Source organism: Molossus molossus, unplaced genomic scaffold (genome assembly GCF_014108415.1).
Source record: "Molossus molossus isolate mMolMol1 unplaced genomic scaffold, mMolMol1.p scaffold_m16_p_10, whole genome shotgun sequence".
Lineage (NCBI taxonomy): Eukaryota > Metazoa > Chordata > Mammalia > Chiroptera > Molossidae > Molossus > Molossus molossus.
The window spans coordinates 357,571-380,435 of record NW_023425345.1 but is presented as its reverse complement, the minus strand read 5'-3'; the positions used below and the strand labels follow the sequence as shown (position 1 = coordinate 380,435).

The 22,865-nt window shown below is 56.2% G+C and overlaps 1 protein-coding gene across 3 annotated transcripts in view; it reads left to right on the top strand.

The window, feature by feature from the left end:
• Window positions 1-22,865, top strand: part of SAMM50 (SAMM50 sorting and assembly machinery component) — a 150,063-nt gene that overhangs the window by 118,467 nt on the left and 8,731 nt on the right. Inside the window, exons 2-12 of one of the 3 annotated variants that reach the window (XM_036252734.1) lie at window positions 1,160-1,270; window positions 2,403-2,504; window positions 5,390-5,477; window positions 7,748-7,854; window positions 8,353-8,483; window positions 9,967-10,054; window positions 12,485-12,613; window positions 13,114-13,185; window positions 14,166-14,252; window positions 20,315-20,385; window positions 22,439-22,506. In XM_036252734.1, coding sequence (XP_036108627.1) covers window positions 1,160-1,270; window positions 2,403-2,504; window positions 5,390-5,477; window positions 7,748-7,854; window positions 8,353-8,483; window positions 9,967-10,054; window positions 12,485-12,613; window positions 13,114-13,185; window positions 14,166-14,252; window positions 20,315-20,385; window positions 22,439-22,506 — 1,054 coding nt within the window. The remainder of the gene's footprint in view (window positions 1-1,159; window positions 1,271-2,402; window positions 2,505-5,389; window positions 5,478-7,747; window positions 7,855-8,352; window positions 8,484-9,966; window positions 10,055-12,484; window positions 12,614-13,113; window positions 13,186-14,165; window positions 14,253-20,314; window positions 20,386-22,438; window positions 22,507-22,865) is intronic. The other 2 variants (XM_036252735.1, XM_036252736.1) reach the window with 2 other exon arrangements.

The following is a 22,865-nucleotide window of genomic DNA, read 5'->3' as shown; positions in this document are numbered from 1 at the left end:
GCCATTTAAGGTGGCCTTTTAAGCTGCTTAAGGGGAAGTTATTGTGGCAGAGAGAACTAGGTGTGCACAAACACGAATGTGAGGGTCGGGGAGTGGAGTGCCTCGTGGAGGCATCTAGCTGGATTCTAACCTGTAGGCACCTTTGAGGATCATAAAGTCTTTTAGGACAGAGAGAGGAAGGGGACATGGTACTGTCAGGTCATTATATTTCCAGAGAACCAGTGATGTTATAAAGGGTGCAGTGATGAGAGGCTGTTGAATATCCCTGGGAAAAGGTGATAGTGGCGCAGAGTTCTCACTGCTATGTGTGCCTCAGATGTCAGACCTTGTGTGCACTTAAAAGTGCTTATTTCTAAAGAGCTGGAGTAAGGAAGCAGCCAGATAACTAGTTAACATGGTTTTCCCCAAACTTGCCTGTTTGCACGTTTAGCTGGTGCCACGCTGGACCTTCTGAATCCATTCTGGCAGTGTCTGGGAATCCCTGTGGTTAAGCAAGCATGTGTGTAATATATAATATTACATGCATATGATCATGGACACTATTGTTATGTCTCCCCGGAAGTATCAACTGAGGCATAGCCTGCGAACCCTTATTCAGAAGACGCTTTAATGCTTTTGAGATAATGTCAGGTCAGACTGAAGAAAGTGACCTCTGGCTCATTTTATGAACATACGCAGTTTTCTCTAAATGTGTGAATGAGACTCTCTGAACCCAAACAAATCTATCCGGGTCCAGAAAAATAGATTTTAGTAATTTGGGTTGTCAATGTAATTAGTTGTCCTAGAATGTATCCAATTTGATTTAAAAAATAAAGATACTTTCTCTAACAACAGGAAAACATTTTTTTTTCTTTTCCCTGATATATGTCTTTGAGACAGTCATTATAGGTTCATGCCTGATCCTTTTAGTTAATTGAAAAATCCATCTTTGTTTTGTTTATTAATAATACACTGGACACCGAGGATCTTACCACAGTGTGAGACTTGTACATCAACATTAGCTTATGCCCTTGTGCCCCCAACCCTGCCCCTGCCCCCACTCGCTGGAGGGAACCGCAAGGTACTGAATTTTTGGGAGCACTATCTAAAGACAACTCTAAGATTTGGTTTTTTTTAAAGTTATAAGTGCATTTATCTGTGGTTCCTCCTTCCCTTTCAGAGTTTGGAGCCTCTTCCAGCCAGTGGACCTGATTTTGGAGCCTTAGGAGAAGAAGCTGAATTTGTTGAAGTTGAACCTGAAGCTAAACAGGAAGTTCTTGAAAACAAAGATGTGAGTATTCTGTTGAAGGGCTGGACATAGTTGCTACTAGAAACACTCACCTCCGTAGACCTGTAGGGAGAGGGGACGAATTGACCCCTCTCCGGGACTTCGTCAAAGTCTGGTTTGTAGCCAGCGACATTTTAGAAAGACTGGTCCTTTAGAAAAATTGTTTCTGGGTTTAGAAATATGGCTTTTCCTTGATTATTTATGCGGGAGGTTTAAACAAACACATTTTGTATTTATGTCATTAAAAAGAAAAGTATTTCAAAGATAAACAAATTATGTTTAAGTTTATTCTCTATTCCCTGCTTCCAGAAAAAAGACCTTGGGCCTTGAATGAAACTTTTCCTAAATTTTGTTGCTTTTGAAATTAAATACAGCTGAAGAAATATAAGCATATTTCCATTAATTCTCAAATTAATATGATCTCTGTGCAGTATTCCAGTCATCTATAAGTTACAAATTTCCCCAATACTTCCTATCATCTCGGCTTTATTTTTCTGTTGCTTAGTAACATTTACTATACCATATATATATATATATATATATATATTTCCCTTTTTTCCCTTCTTAAAATATAAGCTCCATTGAGGCAGGAATTTATGTTTTGTTTACTGCTGTATCCTGTGTTTAGAATAACTCTTGTCTCAGAGGTGATCAGTGTACTTTTCTTGAATAAATTAAATAACCAACTGCATATTCACTGTGCTCAGAGGTGAGGGGCCCTCTGAGTCAGTATTTCCCGTGCCGTTGTCCACACCAGCTCTCTGGCAAGGTGCACACGGTGGAGGTCAGGTCACAGTCAGCGTCACCAGGGGCCAGTACACGGGGAGCACGTTGCAAAGGACGTATAGGGGACCTCTGGGCCTGCTGGGTTTAGGACTGACGTGGTCCCTGGTCATCTGGATGCAGATGACCTTATTCCCAGGAAGTACAGACATAGCAAAGGGTAAGTTCAAGTCACCAGTTAGATGAAAAAGTATGAAAAATACATAGAATAAAGTCTGGGATTAATAAATGTGGATTATTAAACTTGAAGGAAAATCCTTGAAATGAATTTCAGACATTTGTCTTTAGCCTGGATGCCTGACCTCTTGCCCCGTGTCACCCTGAGCAGTCTGTGTCCCCTTGTCACATCCAGGTGGTGGTTCAGCACGTACATTTTGATGGACTCGGAAGGACTAAAGATGATATCATCATGTATGAAATCGGAGACGTTTTTAAGGCTAAAAACCTTATTGAGGCAAGTATTCTCTTGGCTTGGCACCTTTTCCATTCTCTTCCGGAGGTCCTGTGACTCCCGGGTCCTCACACCGCTACACGCCCGCCCTGGCCCCTGCTGATGACCTTGCCCCTCCCTGGAGGGAGCACTGGCCTCCCGCACCGGCCCCCCGGCTCTCTGGGTGCGTCCTGCAGACTGACATGGGCACTCGCCCCTCCCTGAGAGGGCGTCTGTCCTTCCCGAGGCTGGCCCACCCTGCGTTCTTACAGCTGTCCCAGCGCTGGGGGGGCTGCTGGGCTGAGTGCCGAGCCCTCCCTGCACCTGCTCGGCGCTCTCCTGACCTGGGGGTGGCCCGTGGTTGTCACCTGCCCTGCTGCCCCCTTGGGCCCTTGCTTCATTTCTCCAGTCTCTTTCCTGGGTTCCGTCACCTACCCTCTGTCCTCTGTGGGCTCCTTCTGTCCTTCTGACCTTGGAATCACATTGCATGCCAGCAGGTCACCACAGCTGCCTCGTGGCCAGGGCCAGTGGCTCCTTTCTTTTCTCTTTTCTTTTTTTTTTATTAATCCTTGCCCGAGGATCTTCTTTTCCATTGATTATTAGAGTGAGAGGGGAAGAGGGGGGAGAAAGAGAGAGAGGAACATTGATGTGAGAGATGCACATTGATTGGTTGTCCCCCTCATGTGCCCCAACTAGGCCAGGAATCCAACCTGTACCCCAGGTACGTGCCCCTGACCGGGAGTCAAACCTGTGACCCTTCATTGCGAGGGCTGACGCTCTGACCACTGGGCACACTGGCCAGGGTGAGAGGCTCCTTTCAGTCCCCATTTTCCTGACCTTTCGCACTGTTCGGCCATTTCCACTTTTAAAAGTTAATATTTAAGAAGATGATTAATATATAAGTACAATTTAAAAACAGCATAAAACAGTCTAACGGAGTGGAGGGTGTTGAAATGGTCCGTAGGTCCTTCGCTCGCTGCCGGGCCCAAGCCTCCCAGCCTTCGGAGGAAGCCGGGCTGAGGCTCCCGGCGCCTCTCAGGCGTCCGCCAGGAGTGGCGTGCAGGCCAGAACACGCCGAGCCTGTAGGCAGCAGTCCCGCCTCCACCTCTCCCTGCACCTTTCATGTCTGACATCGTTGATCGTCACAGAGAGCTTCCACATCTGCACACACCAGCGGCTTGGGGTCTCGCGTGCTTTTCCTTCATTTGTTGTCAAGTTTCCTGCGGGGGAGCATTGATGTAAGTCGTCTCCTGTGAACAGTGCCAGTGAGCATCTTTGCGTACATGTGCCGGTGTTTCTGTAGGATGCATTCCTGCAAGTGGGCTGCCGGTCAGAGGGCCTGCGCTCTGCAGGGTGAGCAGTGCCAGCTTGCCTTCCAGAGGGATCCGTCCAGGCCATGCCCCTGCCAGCAGCATGTGAGAGGCTCTGTCTCAACACCGGCAGTTGCACACTAAAATTTCCTGCCAACCTGTTAGGTGGAAAATACAATCTCATCGTTTCAATTTGCACTTTTTCTTTATTTTAATTAATTAATTATTTTTATTACAGATGTCCCTCCTTTTGCCTCCTATTGACACCCTCCTCTCCACATCAATTTGCACTTTTTAATCATGAATGAGATTAAGCACTGTTTCCATGTCTGTTGCCATTCATATTTCTCTTGTGAATTACCTGCTGGTGTCTTTGTTTCCCATTGGATCGTTGGGCTTTTGTTAATAAGCTTCTTGCATATTGAAAAATGATAACTGTCACGTCGAATATATTTTTCTTGCTTTACTCTCTTTGGAAGGCATTTATATCCTCTGTTCTCAACGTTTCCTTTCCCGCACTCTCCTAGGCTGCTTCTGTGTCTCATCATTCACCTCAGGCCCTGTCGTCAGCTTCTTTCCCTGTGACCACCCTGAAGTGTGGGTTTTCCAGGAGGACCAGTCTCCTGGGTGATTGCATCCACACTCCCGATTTCAGCTACAACCTCTGCTGAGGTTCTCAGCCTCCTTTCTAGCCTTGATCTCTGCTGAGCGTTGGCCCTGCACTGGCAGCTTCCACTCAGCCTTTCCGCATGGAGTTGCCACAGCATCTCCAGCTGTACACGGCTGGAAGCTGTGCTCCTCGTCTCTCCCCCCAGCTCTGCCCATCTCCACCCCCGACTTCTCTAATGGCACCGCGAAGCGATAGCCCAGAGCCAACCGCTTGTGGCTCTGCTCTCCTCCCAGGTGCTCTGTCCAATGAGTGGTTGTCCTCGGGCGCCTGCCTGTGAAATGTGTCGTCTGTCTCCCCTCTAACACTGGGGCCTGGACTTGACCAGGTCTGCTGTGGGGTCCCTTCCGCCTCCCTCTCTGTCCAGTCTTCTCCTTCCTCCATGTTCACCCACATGTCCATCCTGTCTCTCCCTGCTGACAACCCTGCAGCAACTCCCCTTTTCCTGCAGGGTGAAATCTAAGCTCAGCTGTGACGCGAGGCCCTTCCCAGCCTCCTTCCTGAGTCCCTTTCTGACCTCACCCTTCTCCTCCCACTGTCCCTCCAGGGGGTCTCCTGGCATCAGAGGACTGCTCTTGACTGAAGAGGAAACAGCAGAGTGGTCGTTAGGAAACTCAAACAGCCTACAAATGCACGCGTGTGCACGAGAGGTTCCCTCTCCCCGGACGGCAACCAGCTCTTGGCTGTGATTCCTTCCAGGAAAGCCTGCTGCGTTGTGTGCATTGTAATCTGGGTTTTTGTTTCTACAGAAGGGGTTGTATCATGAGCTCTGATCGCATCTCTTCTTGCCCCTTAGTGCGTGGTCTCCTTCCTGGTCTCAGTGGTGGTCTCTTCTCAGTGACCAGCCCCAGATGGGAAACCGCCAGCCGGGACACAGGGCCACTGTCCACGTGTCTACCGTAGAGAAACACCTTCTCTGTTTTCTCTCATAGGTAATGCGGAGATCTCACGAAGCCCGTGAAAAACTGCTCCGTCTGGGAATATTTAGACACGTGGATGTTTTGATTGATACGTGTCAAGGTACATGTTGTGGGTGGCATGTCCACGACGCCCCCTCCCACTGTCCTCCAGGGTCACAGAACCTGTGTGTGCGGCCAGGGATGGGTAGCCCTGGGGGTTATCAAACAGCCGGGGCTTGGCAGTTAGTGGCCTCTGAGTAACTGGACTCGTGTGCCAGGCCGAGGGGGATTGGCAGACTTTGAAGATAGGGTCCTCCAAACGCCTGGATGGCACCAGCGATCTGAGAAGGACCCCAGAGGTGGGAGCCAGGCGTCCCTCAGGGCTGCCCAGCCCAGCAGGTGTCCAGGTGGCTTGCAGACTCCGTCTAACTGCTTTGAAGAGGCGGGCGCTACAGTCAGGGTTGTTGTTGTTTGTGTTCATTTGCTTGTTTGCTGTGGCAGACGGTCAGGCTGGTGTCATAGCTCTGCTCCTTGAGGTCCCCTGGGGCTGGTGTGGTTTTCCATGATGTCACGGGGTCCCCTGGTCCCTGGGATGGCCGAGCACCATCTCAGCCTCCACCCCTCTCATTGCAGCATCAGGGAGGGGGGAAAGAGGGTGAAGGGCTCCCTCAGCACCTGCCCTCGGTGTACGCAGCTCCCCTCTGATCCCCGGCCAGGCCGAGCTGCTCATGTGCCACATCTGGTGCAGGGAGCCTGGGGAATAAAGTCTCAGTGGCCATGTACGCAGCCAGCAATTGAGGGTTCACAGTGGTTCTCGAAGTGTGGTCCCAGACCAGCAGCACCGCCCTCCCTGGGGGCTTGGCGGAAATGTTGGGGGTGCGGCAGCAATCCGGCATGACGAGCCCTCCAGGTGACTGATGCAGCTGAAGTTGGAGGCCCGCTGGCTTAACGAGGGGAGAGATGCAGAGACGCAGCTCCCTGCGCCCTCTGGTGCCCGTCGTGCCCGCGCCCAGCTCGACACATGGGCTTGTGGCAGGATCCCGGTGAGCCGCACAGAAACCTGGTCAAGTGTCTCCAGCCCTCTTTCAGAAAGAGTCGTTGTCAGCGAAGGGGACAGGCCAGGAGAGGTTTAACGTGCCCCAGGTCAACAAGTGCGCGACGGGGGCCCCTGGCACCCCTCTGCAGTGCTGCTCCTGGTGGCCAGTCAGGGTGGCGTGTTCGTGTCAGCGGGTCCACGCCTGCCAGCAGTCCACCCTGGCCGCTCGCTGGAATTACCCGGGAGCTTTAAAGAGGATCGTTCAGGGCAGTGGGTCTGTCCTTGTGACTGCGGCGGGAGTGCCCGAGTGCGCACAGCAGCACGCGTGACCCCTCACGCAGACTGCACTCCAGTTCACAGCACGGTCCCTGCTGGCTCAGTGACGGAGCCCGTTAGTGCGGGACGTGATAACGGCTGTGCGAGGAGCTTGGACAGGGTTATGTGGAAACTACTGTGTATTCAGTTTTTCAACGAAGCTAAAACTGCTTTAAACAGTAACACCTATTAATTAGAAAGGAGAAAATCGGTGCCGGCACGCCACCCCGACCAGCTGCATCAGTGTCGGGAGCCAGTGCCGGGTGTCTGTGAGCTTGACAGCTTCCAGGAGCATCTCCTGTCCAGCCAGGGTCGGAGCCCGCCCCCCTTCCTGTGGGGGGCCCACGCCCTGCAGAGCTCAGCCCTGGTCCTCTGCACCCCAGGCCCGTGGTGGGTAATGAGGCAGCTGCGCCGAATTCGACAGCAATCACCCCCAGGCACTGCACCCCTAGCTTGGAGAAGGACAAACATAGTCACCTCCTGCATTTGTTCGTGCCTCTTGCTTCTCTTTCAGGGTGACTAGAGTCCCTCTTGTCACATGAATTCCACTTTTTAATGTCAGTTAAATTGAGGCCCCAGATACGTCCGAGGCCCTCCCTGACAGGAGAGCAGAAGCAGGACTGGGTGCTGAGTGGTGGTGCTGCCGGGGTGGCCCTGCAGCCAGCCTGCTGCCGTGATCTGTGCGGGTTGGTGCTTGGCCGACAGGCGTGGATGCTGAGTGGCGGTGCTGCCGGGGTGGCCCTGCAGCCAGCCTGCTGCCGTGATCTGTGCGGGACGGTGCTTGGCCGACAGGCGTGGATGCTGAGTGGCGGTGCTGCCGGGGTGGCCCTGCAGCCAGCCTGCTGCCGTGATCTGTGCGGGACGGTGCTTGGCCGACAGGCGTGGGTGCAGAGTGGCCGTGTTCCTGAAGTTGAAAGAACAGCGTGATCCCCACAGGAGGCTTAACATGAACACAGCTTCAGGGTGCTCCTTAGCAGTAGGACCTAAAATGGAAGTACGTGTTCTGTCCGTCTCATTGCTGAGTCTTTTCTCTCACCCAGGTGATGACGCACTTCCAAACGGGTTAGACGTTACCTTTGAAGTAACTGAACTGAGGCGGGTGACGGGCAGCTACAACACCATGGTCGGGAACAACGAAGGCAGCATGGTAGGACTCCGCACCCTCGCGGGGACCGCAGTCACGCGCTGTGAGCGCTGCTCTGAAGTCTGACAGCAGCTTCCAAGCCTCCCCCCTCCTTTGCTTGTGGGGTGACCCGTGGCTTCTCAGTAGTCCTCTTAGAATGGGTCGTGATGTTTTGGATTATTTGAAAACAAGATTAATGTTAGTAGTGAATTAGGAATGAGTTGGGGGTGTTCATATGACATTTCTTGTTCAAATTTCCCTGAACTCCAAACCCACGGAGTTGGTTTCCCTGAGCCTCCCGGTGAAGTTGACCAGTGCAGCTGCCCTCAAATCGGCCCGCCGAGTGCGCGGGGCACGGGCATGCAGCAGAGATGGGTCGTATGGAGTGAGCAGTCACAGATGATTGCGGCCAGGTCTCAGTCAATGTTTGTGTCCTCTTTTAGGAGGGCGCCTTATTCAGCCTGGTGCATCTCGAGACATCTCCTTCCTTCACTGAACTCCACTGTCTTTTTGTCTCCCCAGGTGCTTGGCCTCAAGCTCCCCAATCTGCTTGGCCGCGCAGAAAAGGTGACCTTCCAGTTTTCCTACGGCACAAAGGAGACCTCCTACGGCCTGTCCTTCTTCAAGCCACAGCCTGGACACTTCGAAAGAAAGTAGGTAGCAGACAGGCCTTGAGTGTGGTGCTGGTGTGAAGTCAGAGTAGGAAGCAGACAGGCCCTTGAGTGCGTGGCTGGTGTGAAGTCAGAATAGGAAACAGACAGGCCCTTGAGTGCGTGGCTGGTGTGAAGTCAGAGTAGGAAGCAGACAGGCCCTTGAGTGCGGTGCTGGTGTGAAGTCAGAGTAGGAAGCAGACAGGCCCTGAGTGCGGTGCTGGTGTGAAGTCAGAGTAGGAAGCAGACAGGCCCTTGAGTGCGTGGCTGGTGTGAAGTCAGAGTAGGAAGCAGACAGGCCCTTGAGTGCGGTGCTGGTGTGAAGTCAGAGTAGGAAACAGACAGGCCCTTGAGTGCGGTGCTGGTGTGAAGTCAGAGTAGGAAACAGACAGGCCCTTGAGTGCGTGGCTGGTGTGAAGTCAGAGTAGGAAGCAGACAGGCCCTTGAGTGCGTGGCTGGTGTGAAGTCAGAGTAGGAAGCAGACAGGCCCTTGAGTGCGGTGCTGGTGTGAAGTCAGAGTAGGAAGCAGACAGGCCCTTGAGTGCGTGGCTGGTGTGAAGTCAGAGTAGGAAGCAGACAGGCCCTTGAGTGCGGTGCTGGTGTGAAGTCGGAGTAGGAAGCAGACAGGCCCTTGAGTGCGGTGCTGGTGTGAAGTCAGAGTAGGAAGCAGACAGGCCCTTGAGTGCGTGGCTGGTGTGAAGTCAGAGTAGGAAGCAGACAGGCCCTTGAGTGCGTGGCTGGTGTGAAGTCGGAGTAGGAAGCAGACAGGCCCTTGAGTGCGTGGCTGGTGTGAAGTCAGAGTAGGAAGCAGACAGGCCCTTGAGTGCGTGGCTGGTGTGAAGTCGGAGTAGGAAGCAGACAGGCCCTTGAGTGCGTGGCTGGTGTGAAGTCAGAGTAGGAAGCAGACAGGCCCTTGAGTGCGTGGCTGGTGTGAAGTCAGAGTAGGAAGCAGACAGGCCCTTGAGTGCGTGGCTGGTGTGAAGTCAGAGTAGGAAGCAGGCAGGCCTTGAGTGCGTGGCTGGTGTGAAGTCAGAGTAGGAAGCAGACAGGCCCTGAGTGCGGTGCTGGTGTGAAGTCAGAGTAGGAAGCAGACAGGCCCCTGAGTGCGGTGCTGGTGTGAAGTCAGAGTAGGAAGCAGACAGGCCCTGAGTGCGTGGCTGGTGTGAAGTCAGAGTAGGAAGCAGACAGGCCCTGAGTGCGGTGCTGGTGTGAAGTCAGAGTAGGAAGCAGACAGGCCCTGAGTGCGTGGCTGGTGTGAAGTCAGAGTAGGAAGCAGACAGGCCTTGAGTGCGGTGCTAGTGTGAGGTCAGAGTGGCTGGCTGCTTGTGAACGGAGACCGCATAGAACCGTCTGCCCCAGCGGGGGTACTGCCCGCGGGGCATTCCTTGTGAAGACGAGCCCACACGTGCATTTTCACGTCTGTTGCTCTGTGTGCAGGTTGCAGCCGCTGTCTCGGCTGCTCAGGCCCTGTCCCATTGCCTCCTAGCTTCTCCGTGAACTTGTATAAGGTGACTGGGCAGTTCCCGTGGAGCTCACTTCGGGAGACCGACAGGGGCGTGTCCGCCGAATACAGTGTGAGTAGCTCTCCGTCCTCCCTCCGTGCACCCCGGGAGACCGCAGGAGGGGCGCGGGGCAGGGAGAACTCAGACCTGGCAGCGGTCTAGCGCTGGGGGGCGGGTGGGCCGGCGTGGTGGCTGGGTCACCCTCTGCACTTTGCCCTCCTGGCCAGGCGCCTCTTCATGGGCCCAGCTGCCGAGGCCAGAGTGGCTAATGTGCCCGGTGGCAGCTTCTCTGACCCAGTCAGGTTTCCTCTGTGCTCCTGACTTCCTAAGGTGCCACCTGTTTGTCCCTCCTCCTGTGCTAAGATCCGGAACCTGTGATAGCTGGCCGATTGCCTCGCTGTTGGCGCACACTCAGGTTCACTTCCAGCGGGACCTGCCGAGTGCAGCTCAGGGAACTGCATTCCTCTGGCCGCGTTGTGGCTTGAAGATGAGCCTGCTCTTTCCCCTCCTCCTTTTTTTTAATCCTCACCTAAGGGCATTTTTGCATTTATCTTCAGATAGAGTGGGAGGGAGAGAGGGAGGAAGAGAAAGAGAGAAACATCCATGTGAGAGAGACACATCCAGTGGCTGCCACCCACACGACCCCAACTGGAGCCGGGGACAAACTGCAACTGAGGTACGTGCCCTTAGCGGGAACCGAACCCCGGTCTCTGGTCCGTGGACCAGCGCTCTAACTTCTGAGCCAAACTGGCCAGGGCTCCCCTCTTTCTACCCATGTTCCTATTCCTCTCCTGTCCTAGGCTTTAGTCAATCGAAGCAGTTCCCCCAGGGTGGTCCTCAGACCTGCAGCATTGGCCTTGCCGCAAGCTGGTCAGAAATAGAAACCCCAAGCCCTGGCCGGTTGGCTCAGTGGTTGGAGCGTCGGCCTGCGGTCCAGAGAGGCCCGGGCTCAGTTCCCGCTGAGGGCACGTACCCGGTTGCAGTTTGTCCCCGGCCCCGGTTGGGTTGTGTGGGTGGCAGCCACTCGATGTGTCCCTTTCACGTCGATGCTTCTCTCTCTCTCCCCCCCTCCCACTCTATCTGAACAAAAAAAGGAAAAAAAAGAAAAAAGAAAAATGTCCTTGGGTGAGGATAAAAAAAAAAAATCTCTGGGAACAGGGCCCAGGACTCGGTTTTAGTCCCCCCCACACATCCCCCCGGATTGGGTCTGAGAACCCCACTGAAGCCCGAGTCCCTGCCTGAGCCTGACCCGGCACCCGGGGCCTGGGCACTCGTCAGTCACTCGTGTGTCTCACCTGCAGACCGAGGCCAGGGAGACGGGAAGGCCAGGTGGGCAGGGCTCGGGCTGGGACGCATCTGCACCCCGTTGCGGTTCTGCGTGTGGCCGTCTGTCGTGGTCTGAAGGGCGAGCTCCAGGCGCCTCTGCCCCGTGCTGGGCCCCACGGCAGACGCTGCTCCCCAGTCCCCACCCTGGCGGGTCTCCAGTGGCCACTGGCGTTGTGGCTCCCGTCCTTCTCCCGTGTCCCCTTGCATCTCTTTTTTCTAAGCCTGAGGCTGAGAGACAAGCCCCTGGAGGGACCTTTTCCTACTTGTGCTCGGTGCCAACATGAACCCGGGCTGACTGCACAGATAGAACGGTGCCTTGCGCCCGCCTCGTCCTCCTGACCATGAGGACATGAGACGCGTGTCCTCTGAGGGGCAGTGCGTCTCGTGCAGAGGGGCCTGCCGAGGAAGGCGAGATGACTTAGGCCAGCTCTGCACCTTCCGCAGCCGCCTGGGGAAGAGCTGAGTCTCGGGGGCCCCGGGTGCAGCAAAGGCAGGTAAACAGGCTGCCCCCGGTGCCCAGCACAGTGCCTTATGGGGGTTTGATGAGAAGCGTGTCGAGGTGGGTGCCCCAAGTTCTCACCCTGACAACAGATGGGGTGTCTGGGCCTGAAGGTCTCTCGCAGGCCTGCAAGCCCCAGAGGAACCCTGACGTGGGCTCCCTGGGGCGGGGCGTGCCGGCTTCCTTGTAAGGTCGTGTTACACTGAGGCCGCCAGCAGCACCTGGGCGAGAGAGCGAAGACCGCTGTCCCGCCTGGACGCAGGCTTCTGGCCGCAGGAAGGGTGCTCTCCACGCCTATGCCACCTCGTCTCCTCGCTCCTCTCCAGGGGCTGATGTGTGCATCTCGGTCACCAGCCTGGCCTCAGGCGGGCTGGGAGGACCGCGTGGGTGTGCCAGAGTGTCCTCGGGCTGGAGAGGGAGCCTGTCAGTTCCAGACTGTGTTCTGCTTCCAGACCCATGAGCCGCACCCTCCCCAGAGCAGTCCGGCCAGCAGTGTTTCCTTTGATCACAGCTTTCTGCCCCCTTTCTCTGCTCCTTCCCACTCTCTGTCTCCCTCCCGCCCAGCATTACAACAAGGATCTCACATATGCAGTCAGTTAATAGTGTGAGGAAGCCCGTTCTGAGCCTGCTTCGGGCAGCGAGTCGTCCTGCACGAGGTGACTCTCGTGTGCTTGCAGTTCCCCATATGGAGGACCAGCCACACCGTCAAGTGGGAAGGGGTGTGGCGGGAGCTGGGCTGCCTCTCCAGGACCGCGTCTTTTGCCGTCCGACAAGAAAGCGGCCACTCTCTGAAGTCCTCTCTCTCGGTAAGGATTTCCTTGTGCGAGTGGATATTTGGATGTTGGAAGTATCCCTCGTCAACACCGGGACGGATAGACAAGCGTCACAGATTGGGTGGCAGGAGTGGTGCGTCCTGGTCACTCAATTTATGGACGCTACCTATTTTTATTTTTTTAAATAACATTGGTGCTAACGGGCCAAGGTATGCCTAAGAGCCGACTGGAGCTTAGCTGGAAGTTGCTGAGCCAACCTTGGTTGGGGTGTCAAGCTCCTCGAGAGAAGGGACCCAGTGATGGGGCCCCAACCTGCCCCCTAATGAACAAGAACTGTTAGTCCCTTGCTCTCAGTTTCCTCTTGTGTAACATGGGGTGACGACCCTGCCTTCCTCACGGGGTCTTCCTAAAGATGTGTGATGTAAGGGTTCGAGTGCTCAGCACCATGCCTAGTGTGTAGTTAGCGCTCGGTGAGGGTTGCTATCTCGTGGACCTGTTTGAAATGAAAACGCCCCGGTACCAATTTCTTGCAGCACGCCATGGTCATCGACTCTCGGAACTCTTCTATCTTACCCAGAAGAGGGGCTTTGCTGAAAGTTAACCAGGTAGTGTTCCTTCCCCTGTGCCCCCTGCACGCTCGGGATGCTGGGGGTGGGGAGTCACGTTGTCTTTCTTTTTTTTAATCCTCACCCAAGGACATTTTTCCATTTTTTTGTTCAGATAGAGTGGGAGGGGGAGAGAGAGAAACATCAACGTGAAAGAGACACATCGAGTGGTTGCCACCTGCACGACCCAACCAGGGCCGGGGACAAACTGCAACTGAGGTACATGCCCTCAGTGGGAACCGAACCTGGGTCTCTCTGGACCACAGGCCAACGCTCTAACCACTGAGCCAAAGCGGGCAGGGTGGGAGTCACGTTTTAACATCGGCTGTTTCCCTTTCATTGTAAGAGTCATTCTAGGGTGGCTTGGAGGGTGTCGGTCTACTCTCAGGGTTCAGTCTGTTGCCTTCACCCAGAGCGAGCATGACCTCCAGCCTCTTTGGTGTCACTTACCAGGCCCAGGAGGAAGGTTGTGCTTTGGTGTGAGTGGTTTCCCACGAAAGAACTTAAAGCAGGGCTGGTAACACATGGGCCTGCAGGGCCAGGCCGCGGTGTCGGGCCAGGCTGGCCAGGCTGCGTGGGGCCTGCGGCTCCGTCTGCCTGATCTCAGTGTCAGGAGCCGCTGGACATCAGACACTGCAACGTGCCAGGCCGGGAAAGGGAAGGATTGGCAGGTTTTCTTCAATCGTTAACTGGGCCAAACCAGCCATATCAGCCACACACACTCTGAATGAGATGCTCCCGTTGCCAGCGTCTTGTTCTCACGTGGGACTAACGGACTCTGGATACTCAGTATGTTTGATGATTCTGTCCCAAGGCCCCCGGTACCACCTAGAACAAGCTGTTCACAGCTTCTAGGGGACAGAAGTGGTCTGTTGCTTTTCTAAAAATGCAAACAGCAGAGTGGAACGGTGGTTGCGGGGAGGTTGTTCAGTAACCTGTGTGGTGAGTCTGCTCCGCTTGACCGTGCTTCCTCCCCACAGGAGCTGGCCGGCTACACCGGAGGGGATGTGAGCTTCATAAAAGAGGACTTTGAGCTTCAGCTGAATAAACAGCTGCTACTTGACACGGTGAGTCCCTGGCCCGAGTGTTGTCACCTGCATTTCATGCCTGGTGTTTGGGCGCTCAGGTTCCAAGCGCCCAGAGCACAGAAGTGGAAGCCAGGACACGAGTGCTCAGCACCGCAGGGCTTGCTTTCTAGATGTCCCAAGGCCGAAGGTTCTCTGGGACAAGGCGTAGCTGTTCTCTTCGAAAGGGATCTGGGACCACTCACAGCAAGTCACAAGGCCGTAGGGTGCGCCTTCCTGACGTCACTGGGGTCAAGGAGCTGTGGCTGGAGGAAACCACCTCCCTCCCTCGTGTCACTTCCAGAGAAACGCGGAGCCTTCACCTTAGTCGGCCGGTCTTCAGGGCCCTGGGTGCTTCCAGCAATGTTTGTTTTTAGTCTCGCATCCACTTTGGTTCAGTTCCTTCCACTCACTCAGGAGTGAGGAGTAAGAGGCCAGATTCTGACTGGGCAGAGGAGCCCTGGCTCATCTCCAGTCTCCCCAGCCCCCAGGGGACTGGGGACAGGTCTCCGCCTTCCTCTGCTGCCTGTGCCCTCAGCTGCCTGAGAACTTGGGGCAAGGACTGAGTTTCGATGACGTGGCACAAGCGTCCTTGTAGACAGTTCACGCGAGGTTATTTCCCGTGGCTCCTGGCCCGTCCCGCACTGTCAGCCCTCGAGGCTGGTCCCAGCTCTCTGCCCTGCTCTTCCCCAGGCGTGAGCTCCCCGCCCCTTCCCTCCCCTTGCTGGCTCCGCAGCACCTGCTGCTGTCCCCAGCTGACCCGTCATGGCCACACTGCTTCCGCAGGTCGGCTCCTCTTCCTCGGGCCCTCGGCTCACCGCACGCCCACCTCCTGGGTGTCTCCCCAGGTTCTGGCAGAAGTTTCTGCTCTGCCTGCTGTCCCTGTGGCTCTGCCACCTGTGCGCCCCCGAGTGTGCCCACTCTCCTTCCGGGCCACAGACCCGTGTGCTCCTGTGCGTTCGACTCTGTTCCTTACAGACTTCAAATCCAACTTGTCCACACTGTTGCTTCCCTCCCGGAATCTGGGCCCTGCATCTGGGCTCCTGATCCCACTGACCTGCTCAGCCCTTCAGCCAGCTGCCCTTGACCTTCTCCCTGCTGCTCTGAGTGCTCCCCCTCGAAGCCTCCGAGCAGCAGGGCCTGTGTCTTCTCCCCTGCGCCGTCGCCTGTGTGCCGCTGCTGTCGCTCCGCTCACCCGGCAGTGATGTCGCTGTTTGCCGAGTCCCCCACCGCTCCCCTTCTCCACCCTGGGGACCTGACAGCTTCGATCTCCTGCGTCCAGCCTGTGCGGCCGGCACGGCGCCTGCAGCCTTGGGTCCCGTCGTGTCCCCCCTCCCCTGCCCCAGGCTCCAGCTGTGCAGAACTCGTTTCCCAGAGGGGCTGGGCTCCCTCTTGCTTCCTGGCACCTGCTCACTTGGCCTCTTGCTCCCTGCCTTGAAGACGGGCACAGGTGTGTCTCCTGCGGGCTTCCTCTGACCTCCCAGACCCAGGTGGTGGGGCTTCTCCGCTGTCCTAATACCGTGTTTAGCTCCAGGTATCACCCACCCACCCTCCCATCCACCTTCCCATCCACCTTCCCATCCACCACATAGATGCCGGCTGCCAGGCACTGTCTGCGCAGTAAAGCTATCTCAGCAACTGAAACACGGTTCCTGCTCTCACATTCTAGCGAAGGGAGGCCCACAAGCTAGTACCCGTGTATGTCGTTTGGCAGGTGTCATGAAGGATAGAACGTGGCCCAAAGGGGGTGCTGTCTTATTTGAGATAGTCAGGGAAGGTGTCTTTGGTAAGGCAGCATCTCCACACAGCCCAGAACAGGGTGAGGGGCCAGCCATCCATACGGGGGCAGGAGTGCCGGCAGGTTCCAGGAGCACTGGGGTGCTGTGACAGGGCAGGGTGAGGGGCAGCCATCCATACGGGGGCAGGAGTGCCGGCAGGTTCCAGGAGCACTGGGGTGCTGTGACAGGGCAGGGTGAGGGGCAGCCATCCATACGGGGGCAGGAGTGCCGGCAGGATCCAGGAGCACTGGGGTGCTGTGACAGGGCAGGGTGAGGGGCAGCCATCCATACGGGGGCAGGAGTGCCGGCAGGATCCAGGAGCACTGGGGTGCTGTGACAGGGCAGGGTGAGGGGCCAGCCTTCTGTACGGGGGCAGGAGTGCGGGAAGTTCCAGGACCATAGGGGCTGTGTGATAGGGCAGAGTTGCTGTCTCTCTCAGCCTGCTAGGGGTCGATGCAACACAATGAACTACAAGCAGACGCTGGTAGGAGTGAGGGGGAGCATCACAAGGGAGCAAATGCTCCAGATATCGATGTAGCCCAGTTTATTTGCAGAGTGGTTTCCCAAGTTACATGTGGATTTATGTAAATTATTTTGTTGAGATGACGTCTCTGCTGACCATACAGCCTCACCTTGGAGGTCCCAGGACCACCGGGGCTGTGTGACAAGGCACAGTGAGGGAACGGGGAGCAGCGGTGAGGGCAGAGGTGGGCCAGGAGCAGAGGCCCTTGAGGGTGGGGGCCAGTCCTCTCGTTTCCACTGAAATGGGGGCGGGGGCCATGGAACCTTCTGAGAGAGCCTGACGGTGTGGCACCTGTTTGAGAAGATGATCACTAGTGGCCAGTGGAGGGACAGGGGGGACAGTGGAGGCTCAGGAGACCAGTGGGCCTCGCTGGTGGTCAGGAGGCTGGGGACTGTAGCCTTGCAGAGGCACTAGCACGGGGAGCAGAGGGTGCACCTTGCAGAGGCACTAGCCTGGGGAGCAGAGGGTGCACCCCGCAGAGGCACTAGCACGGGGAGCAGAGGGTGCACCTCGCAGAGGCACTAGCCTGGGGAGCAGAGGGTGCACCCCGCAGAGGCACTAGCACGGGGAGCAGAGGGTGCACCTCGCAGAGGCACTAGCCTGGGGAGCAGAGGGTGCACCTCGCAGAGGCACTAGCACGGGGAGCAGAGGGTGCACCTCGCAGAGGCACTAGCACGGGGAGCAGAGGGTGCACCCCGCAGAGGCACTAGCACGGGGAGCAGAGGGTGCACCTCGCAGAGGCACTAGCCTGGGGAGCAGAGGGTGCACCTCGCAGAGGCACTAGCCTGGGGAGCAGAGGGTGCACCCCACAGAGGCACTAGCACGGGGAGCAGAGGGTGCACCTCGCAGAGGCACTAGCCTGGGGAGCAGAGGGTGCACCTCGCAGAGGCACTAGCATGGGGAGCAGAGGGTGCACCGTGTGGGCAGAGCTGGTACAGCTGGGGGGCTGGAGAAGGCGCGGCGGGTGCTGTCATGAGGTTTCTGAGCCTGAGAACAGAGTTGTGGTTTCCAGAGTTGGTGTTGACGGAGGAGCTGGGCCGAGGGCAAGGTGGGGTGGGGCCCCATTGAGCTGTTGAGTTGGTGGCGAGGTGGTGAGTGGAGTTGAGGGGGCGGTCAGACTGTGATGGACAGGCCAGGTGTCTGCATCTAGGTGGTGGCCACAGCGCCTGGCAGATGGCACCGCGGGTGTGGACAGAAGACAAGCTGTCTCTGGGCCGAGCCCTAGGACACGCGGCGCGGACATGGACAGGTCGGGAGGTGGCGGCCTGAGAGGGTGGGGGTCGGAGGGTGTGTGAGGGCAGAGAATGTGTCGAATGGTGCTAGGCACCCAGCTTGAGAGCCAGCCTTAGGGTTTGTCATGTGCTCACTGCGAACCTGGACAGACAGGACAGTCTCGGGGTGCGTGAAAGAGAATGGCTCCATGCAGTGGGATCAGGTCCTGCTCCCCGAGAAGAAGGACATTCCTGGAAAAGTGGTGGCTATCCGAAGCAAAAGCGACTTCTCTGTAAAGACAGTGGGAGGGATGAGAAGAGGAGGGAGGAGCCCTCCTGCGAGGGGGAGGAGGGGGAAGGGGTGGGGCGGGACTGCCAGAGGGGCGCGCTCAGCCGCCTGGGGCTGGCAGGGGTGACCAGGAGCCAGGTGAGGCCCGAAGCAGAGGGTCCTGACGCAGAGGAGGGCCCGGCTGGCCAGGAGCATGCGAGCTGCCTGCAGGAGGGCGGGGTGTGGGCGGAGAAGTGGGGGCGCTCGGGGGTCTGTCAGTGGAGGGCGGGGTGTGGGCGGAGAAGTGGGGGCGCTCGGGGTCTTGGGGGTCTGTCAGCGGAGGGCGGGGTGCGGGCGGACAAGTGGGGGCGCTCGGGGTCTCGGGGGTCTGTCAGCGGAGGGCGGGGTGCGGGCGGAGAAGTGGGGGCGCTCGGGGTCTCGGGGGTCTGTCAGCAGAGGGCGGGGTGCGGGCGGAGAAGTGGGGGCGCTCGGGGTCTCGGGGGTCTGTCAGCGGAGGGCGGGGTGCGGGCGGATAAGTGGGGGCGCTCGGGGTCTCGGGGGTCTGTCAGGGGAGGGCGGGGTGCGGGCGGAGCAGTGGGGGCGCTCGGGGTCTCGGGGGTCTGTCAGCGGAGGGCGGGGTGTGGGCGGAGAAGTGGGAGCGCTCAGGGTCTCGGGGGTCTGTCAGCGGAGGGCGGGGTGAGGGCGGAGAAGTGGGAGTCTCGGGGTTCTGTCAGTGGAGGGCGGGGTGTGGGAGGGGGTGTGGGGGCACTCGGGGTCTCGGGGTTCTGTCAGTGGAGGCGGAGGCGGTGCTGGCGTGTGGAGGGCAGGGCCAAGTTGGAGAGGGGCGAGCAGGGAGGGGAATGGGGGGCACAGCCAGGCAGCTCCCAGGGCCTGTCAGAGGCCAGAGTCCGGTTTAAAAGGAGCCACTGCATGTGGCATGTGCCCCTGCCCCGTGGCTGTGCAGGTCCAGCTGAGGGAGCGGAGAGGGGCGTTGACCAGACCTGGGGGTGGCCAGGTGAGACACAGGTGAGGCGAACGCAGGTGGGTGAGGTAGTGATGGGCCGTGGATTTCAGCTGGGGAAGGAGGGGATTGAGGACGTGAGAGGACTGGGGGGGGTCACAGTCCCCGTGGTGTAGAGGGATTGGGAGTTGGTGTTTGAGGGGTGACTGGGTCACTGAGGTCAGCAGGGATGTGGGGCAGGCTGGGACTATTTTCGGTGTGCAGTAAGTTCTAAGGCCTGCTCTCGGGCCAAGGGTGATGGTTCGAGGGAGGAGGACAGGAGAACCAGGGGCTCTGCCTCCTGCGATCTGCTGACATCGGGCCTGCGAAGCCATCTTACGACGATGCCTGGGCCCTGCCAGGTGACCCGCTCCGGTTCCCTTCTTGCTCCTGTCCAGAATGGTGTGAGCGGGTGAGGGGCCCTCCCAGAGCATTCGGAGCTCTGGCCCCTCGCTTCTCTCGGTAGCATCTCTGGGACGCCAGGCTCAAAGTAGCCGTGTCCATCAGAACAGACTGTCCAGTGTGGCCCCCTCTGCCCGCTGCCCATCCTAGGACTCACCTCTGACCCTTCTTACAAAGCTCCAGAAAGGAGGTGTCCGAGCTGCTTTGAAGGACAGAGGAATGTGCATGTCAGAGAGAGGACACGAGATGAGCAAGAAAACTGTGCTCAGGAGATATGGGGGTCAGTGCCAGGAAGACGGGGTGAGATGAGCCTAGAGAGCTGTGGTGGCTTGAGGGGTTGTCGGGCAGGTTTTGTGCGGCGTGTTACGTGGGCGTGAAGATTGGGCCATGCCCCTGACCTGTTCTAGAGAGTGCTCTGTCTCTGAGGTCGGGTGGGGAGCTGCGTGTCTCCGCATTTCTCAATTTAGGAGCATCGTAACCTCTGCCTGCAATGCTGCGTGCCCTTCGTCCTCCATCGTTTTGAGGCCAAGTCAGAGCGACCTGGGCTGGGGCAGAATCCCTTGCTGGCCTGGTCTCCCTTCCCTGTCAAGTATGCTGTCCCACTGTGTCGGAGTGGAAGCTAGGCCCTCCCTGGGGTTTGGCTTGTTTCTTGTTTGTGTTTGGTGTATCTTTATCTGATATTTGGAGGTGCAGTTTGTTAAAGTATTCACAAAACACTGAGGACTGGTTCTTCAGCTGCACGAGCCTGATGGTCTCCAGTAGCCTGTGCCCCTCCCGGCCTCTTCCCCACAGCGGCCAGGGGCCAGGTCTCCTGCACCTTGTCTGCTGAGGCCCATGGCGGTGAGAGCCCCTGCGAGAAAACGGTTTGTTTCTATTTCAATAGGTCTTTTCAGCGTCTCTCTGGGGCGGAATGCTGGTCCCCATTGGTGATAAGCCATCAAGCATTGCAGACAGGTGAGTGCTAACTGGGTGGGGCGGGTCATCGCAAATGCTTTCCTTTGGTTTTTTGGTTGGTTTCTTTTAAGCTATTTGGAGAAGTTGACTTAGGAGAGCAGATATTTCAAATTTGAGGTTTTAAGGTATAAGTTAATTTCAAAATACCCAGCATACCTCATGCTTAATTTTTTGTCTTTTTTGGGGGAGGGAGTTAACTTTATTAAAGAGTTTGTATTCTGTTTTGAGTATGAAAGAATACAGTTCATACACGTTGCAGAAATATAAAAACAAACATTTAAGGAAGCATAAGAACAGCCCTGCTCAGTGATAAACAGTTTGCATCTGGGACGACTTCCTTTCTGTTTGTCTTTGTGGACGTGTGTTTACACCTGTGATTTTTTTTTTTTAATCCTCACCTGAGGACATTTTTGCATTTATCTTCAGATAAAGCGGGAGGGAGAGAAGGAGGAAGAGAGAGAGAGAAACATTGATGTGAGAGACACATCGAGTGGCTGCCACCCACACGACCCCAACCGGGGTTGGGGACAAACTGCATCCGAGGTATGTGTCCTTAGCAGGAACCAAACCCAGGACTCTCTGGTCTGCAGGCTGACACTCAAACCGCTGAACCAAACTGGCCAGGGCTATACATGTGAATTTATATGCACGTCTGTGTTAAATTGTTGATATATTGTATTTTGGATACAGATTTGTGTTCTCCCTGCTTTTTGTTTTTTATTTTATTCTTTTTTTAAATCCTCACCCGAGGACATTTTTGCATTTATCTTCAGACAGAGCCGGAGGGGGAGGACAGGGAGAGAAACATCGATGTGAAAGCGACATCGACTGGTTGCCACCCACACGGCCCCAACTTGGGCCAGGGACAAACTGCAACTGAGGTACGTGCCCTTAGCAGGAACCGAACCCAGGTCTCTGGTCCATGGGCCAACGCTCTAACCACTGAGCCAAACTGGCCAAGGCTCTCCCTGCTTTTTAAAACGTTTTAAAGAATTGTAAACCGTTCCCCAACTCATGAGAAATTTTTCATGAGCAGCATTTTAATGCTTCTTTGTTTGCACATCAGTGACACTGTGAAAAATTTGATTTTGTAAATAATTTTTGTTCGTTTTTTCCCCCTGAGATTTCTAAATGTGAAATTCCATCTCAAAAGCACAGGATTTCTCAGCCTGATGAAGAGGCGGGAGCCGCCTGCTAGAAGCGGGTCGCAGGTGGTGCTCCCGCCAGCAGGGTGCGCAGTTGTCCTCGCTGCTCTGAAGTCCGAGGAACTTCCCGCCAGCAGGGTGCGCAGTTGTCCTCGCTGCTCTGAAGTCCTAGGAACTTCCCGCCAGCAGGGTGCGCAGTTGTCCTCGCTGCTCTGAAGTCCTAGGAACTTCCCGCCAGCAGGGTGCGCAGTCGTCCTCGCTGCTCTGAAGTCCGAGGAACTTCCCGCCAGCAGGGTGCGCAGTTGTCCTCGCTGCTCTGAAGTCCTAGGAACTTCCCGCCAGCAGGGTGCGCAGTTGTCCTCGCTGCTCTGAAGGCCGAGGAACTTCCCGCCAGCAGGGTGCGCAGTTGTCCTCGCTGCTCTGAAGTCCTAGGAACTTCCAGCGAGAGGCGCCTCCTTTAACCTTGCCCGAGTTAACTGCTTTAGCTCAGCCTTGTTCAGCCTTTTTGGACGGCTGTTTGGAAGTATAATATTTTTTAAATTTCTAAACTCTGGGACCTAATAGTTTCACCTTCCACAAATACAATGTACAGAAATACACTTAGAAGTGTACGAAGATTGTTATGTGCAAAGGTGTCCATTGTAGCATCGCTGATAATAGCAGAAATGTGAAAACTGCCAGGAGGGAGTGGATCAGACCCCAACACCGCCGTCAGGAGGGAGCCGGTGTGAGCATGAAAAGAAAGCGATTCGGTCTCCAGGAGACTCGCCCTGCAGCTGTGCATCTTCTCGCGGGGGAAGTGCTCTCCCCGCGGCCCAGCCCTGGGCAGAAGCTCCGCGCGCTCTGCACTTGCCTTGGTCTCGAGACCCCCACCCCCGGGCTTTCCTCTGACGTCTGCTCTGTTCCAGGTTCTACCTCGGGGGACCGACCAGTGTGCGCGGCTTCAGCATGCACAGCGTTGGGCCACAGAGTGAAGGTCTGTCCCCGCCGGGCCCCACACCTCAGCTTTGAAAGGATGTGTTTGTTTAAATGACCTCAGTGGTAGTGGAATTAACACCTAGCGTAGCAGCTACCATACGGCAGGCCTGGAAAGATGCTTGTTAAGGGAACTGTAGGAAAACAATATACCCAAGCAAAAGGCACAAGACCTGTGGTGCTGGTTCCCCGTGGTGACGTGTGAGCGTGTGTGTGGACGTGTGTCTTTATGCTCACATCTTGTTCTGTGTACGTACTGTTTCTCCCACCAGCAATGCCATGGGGAGATGTTTATAGGAATAAGTACTTTGTCATTTAAAATGACTGCTTATTTCATCTTCTTGACATGCTGTACTTTAA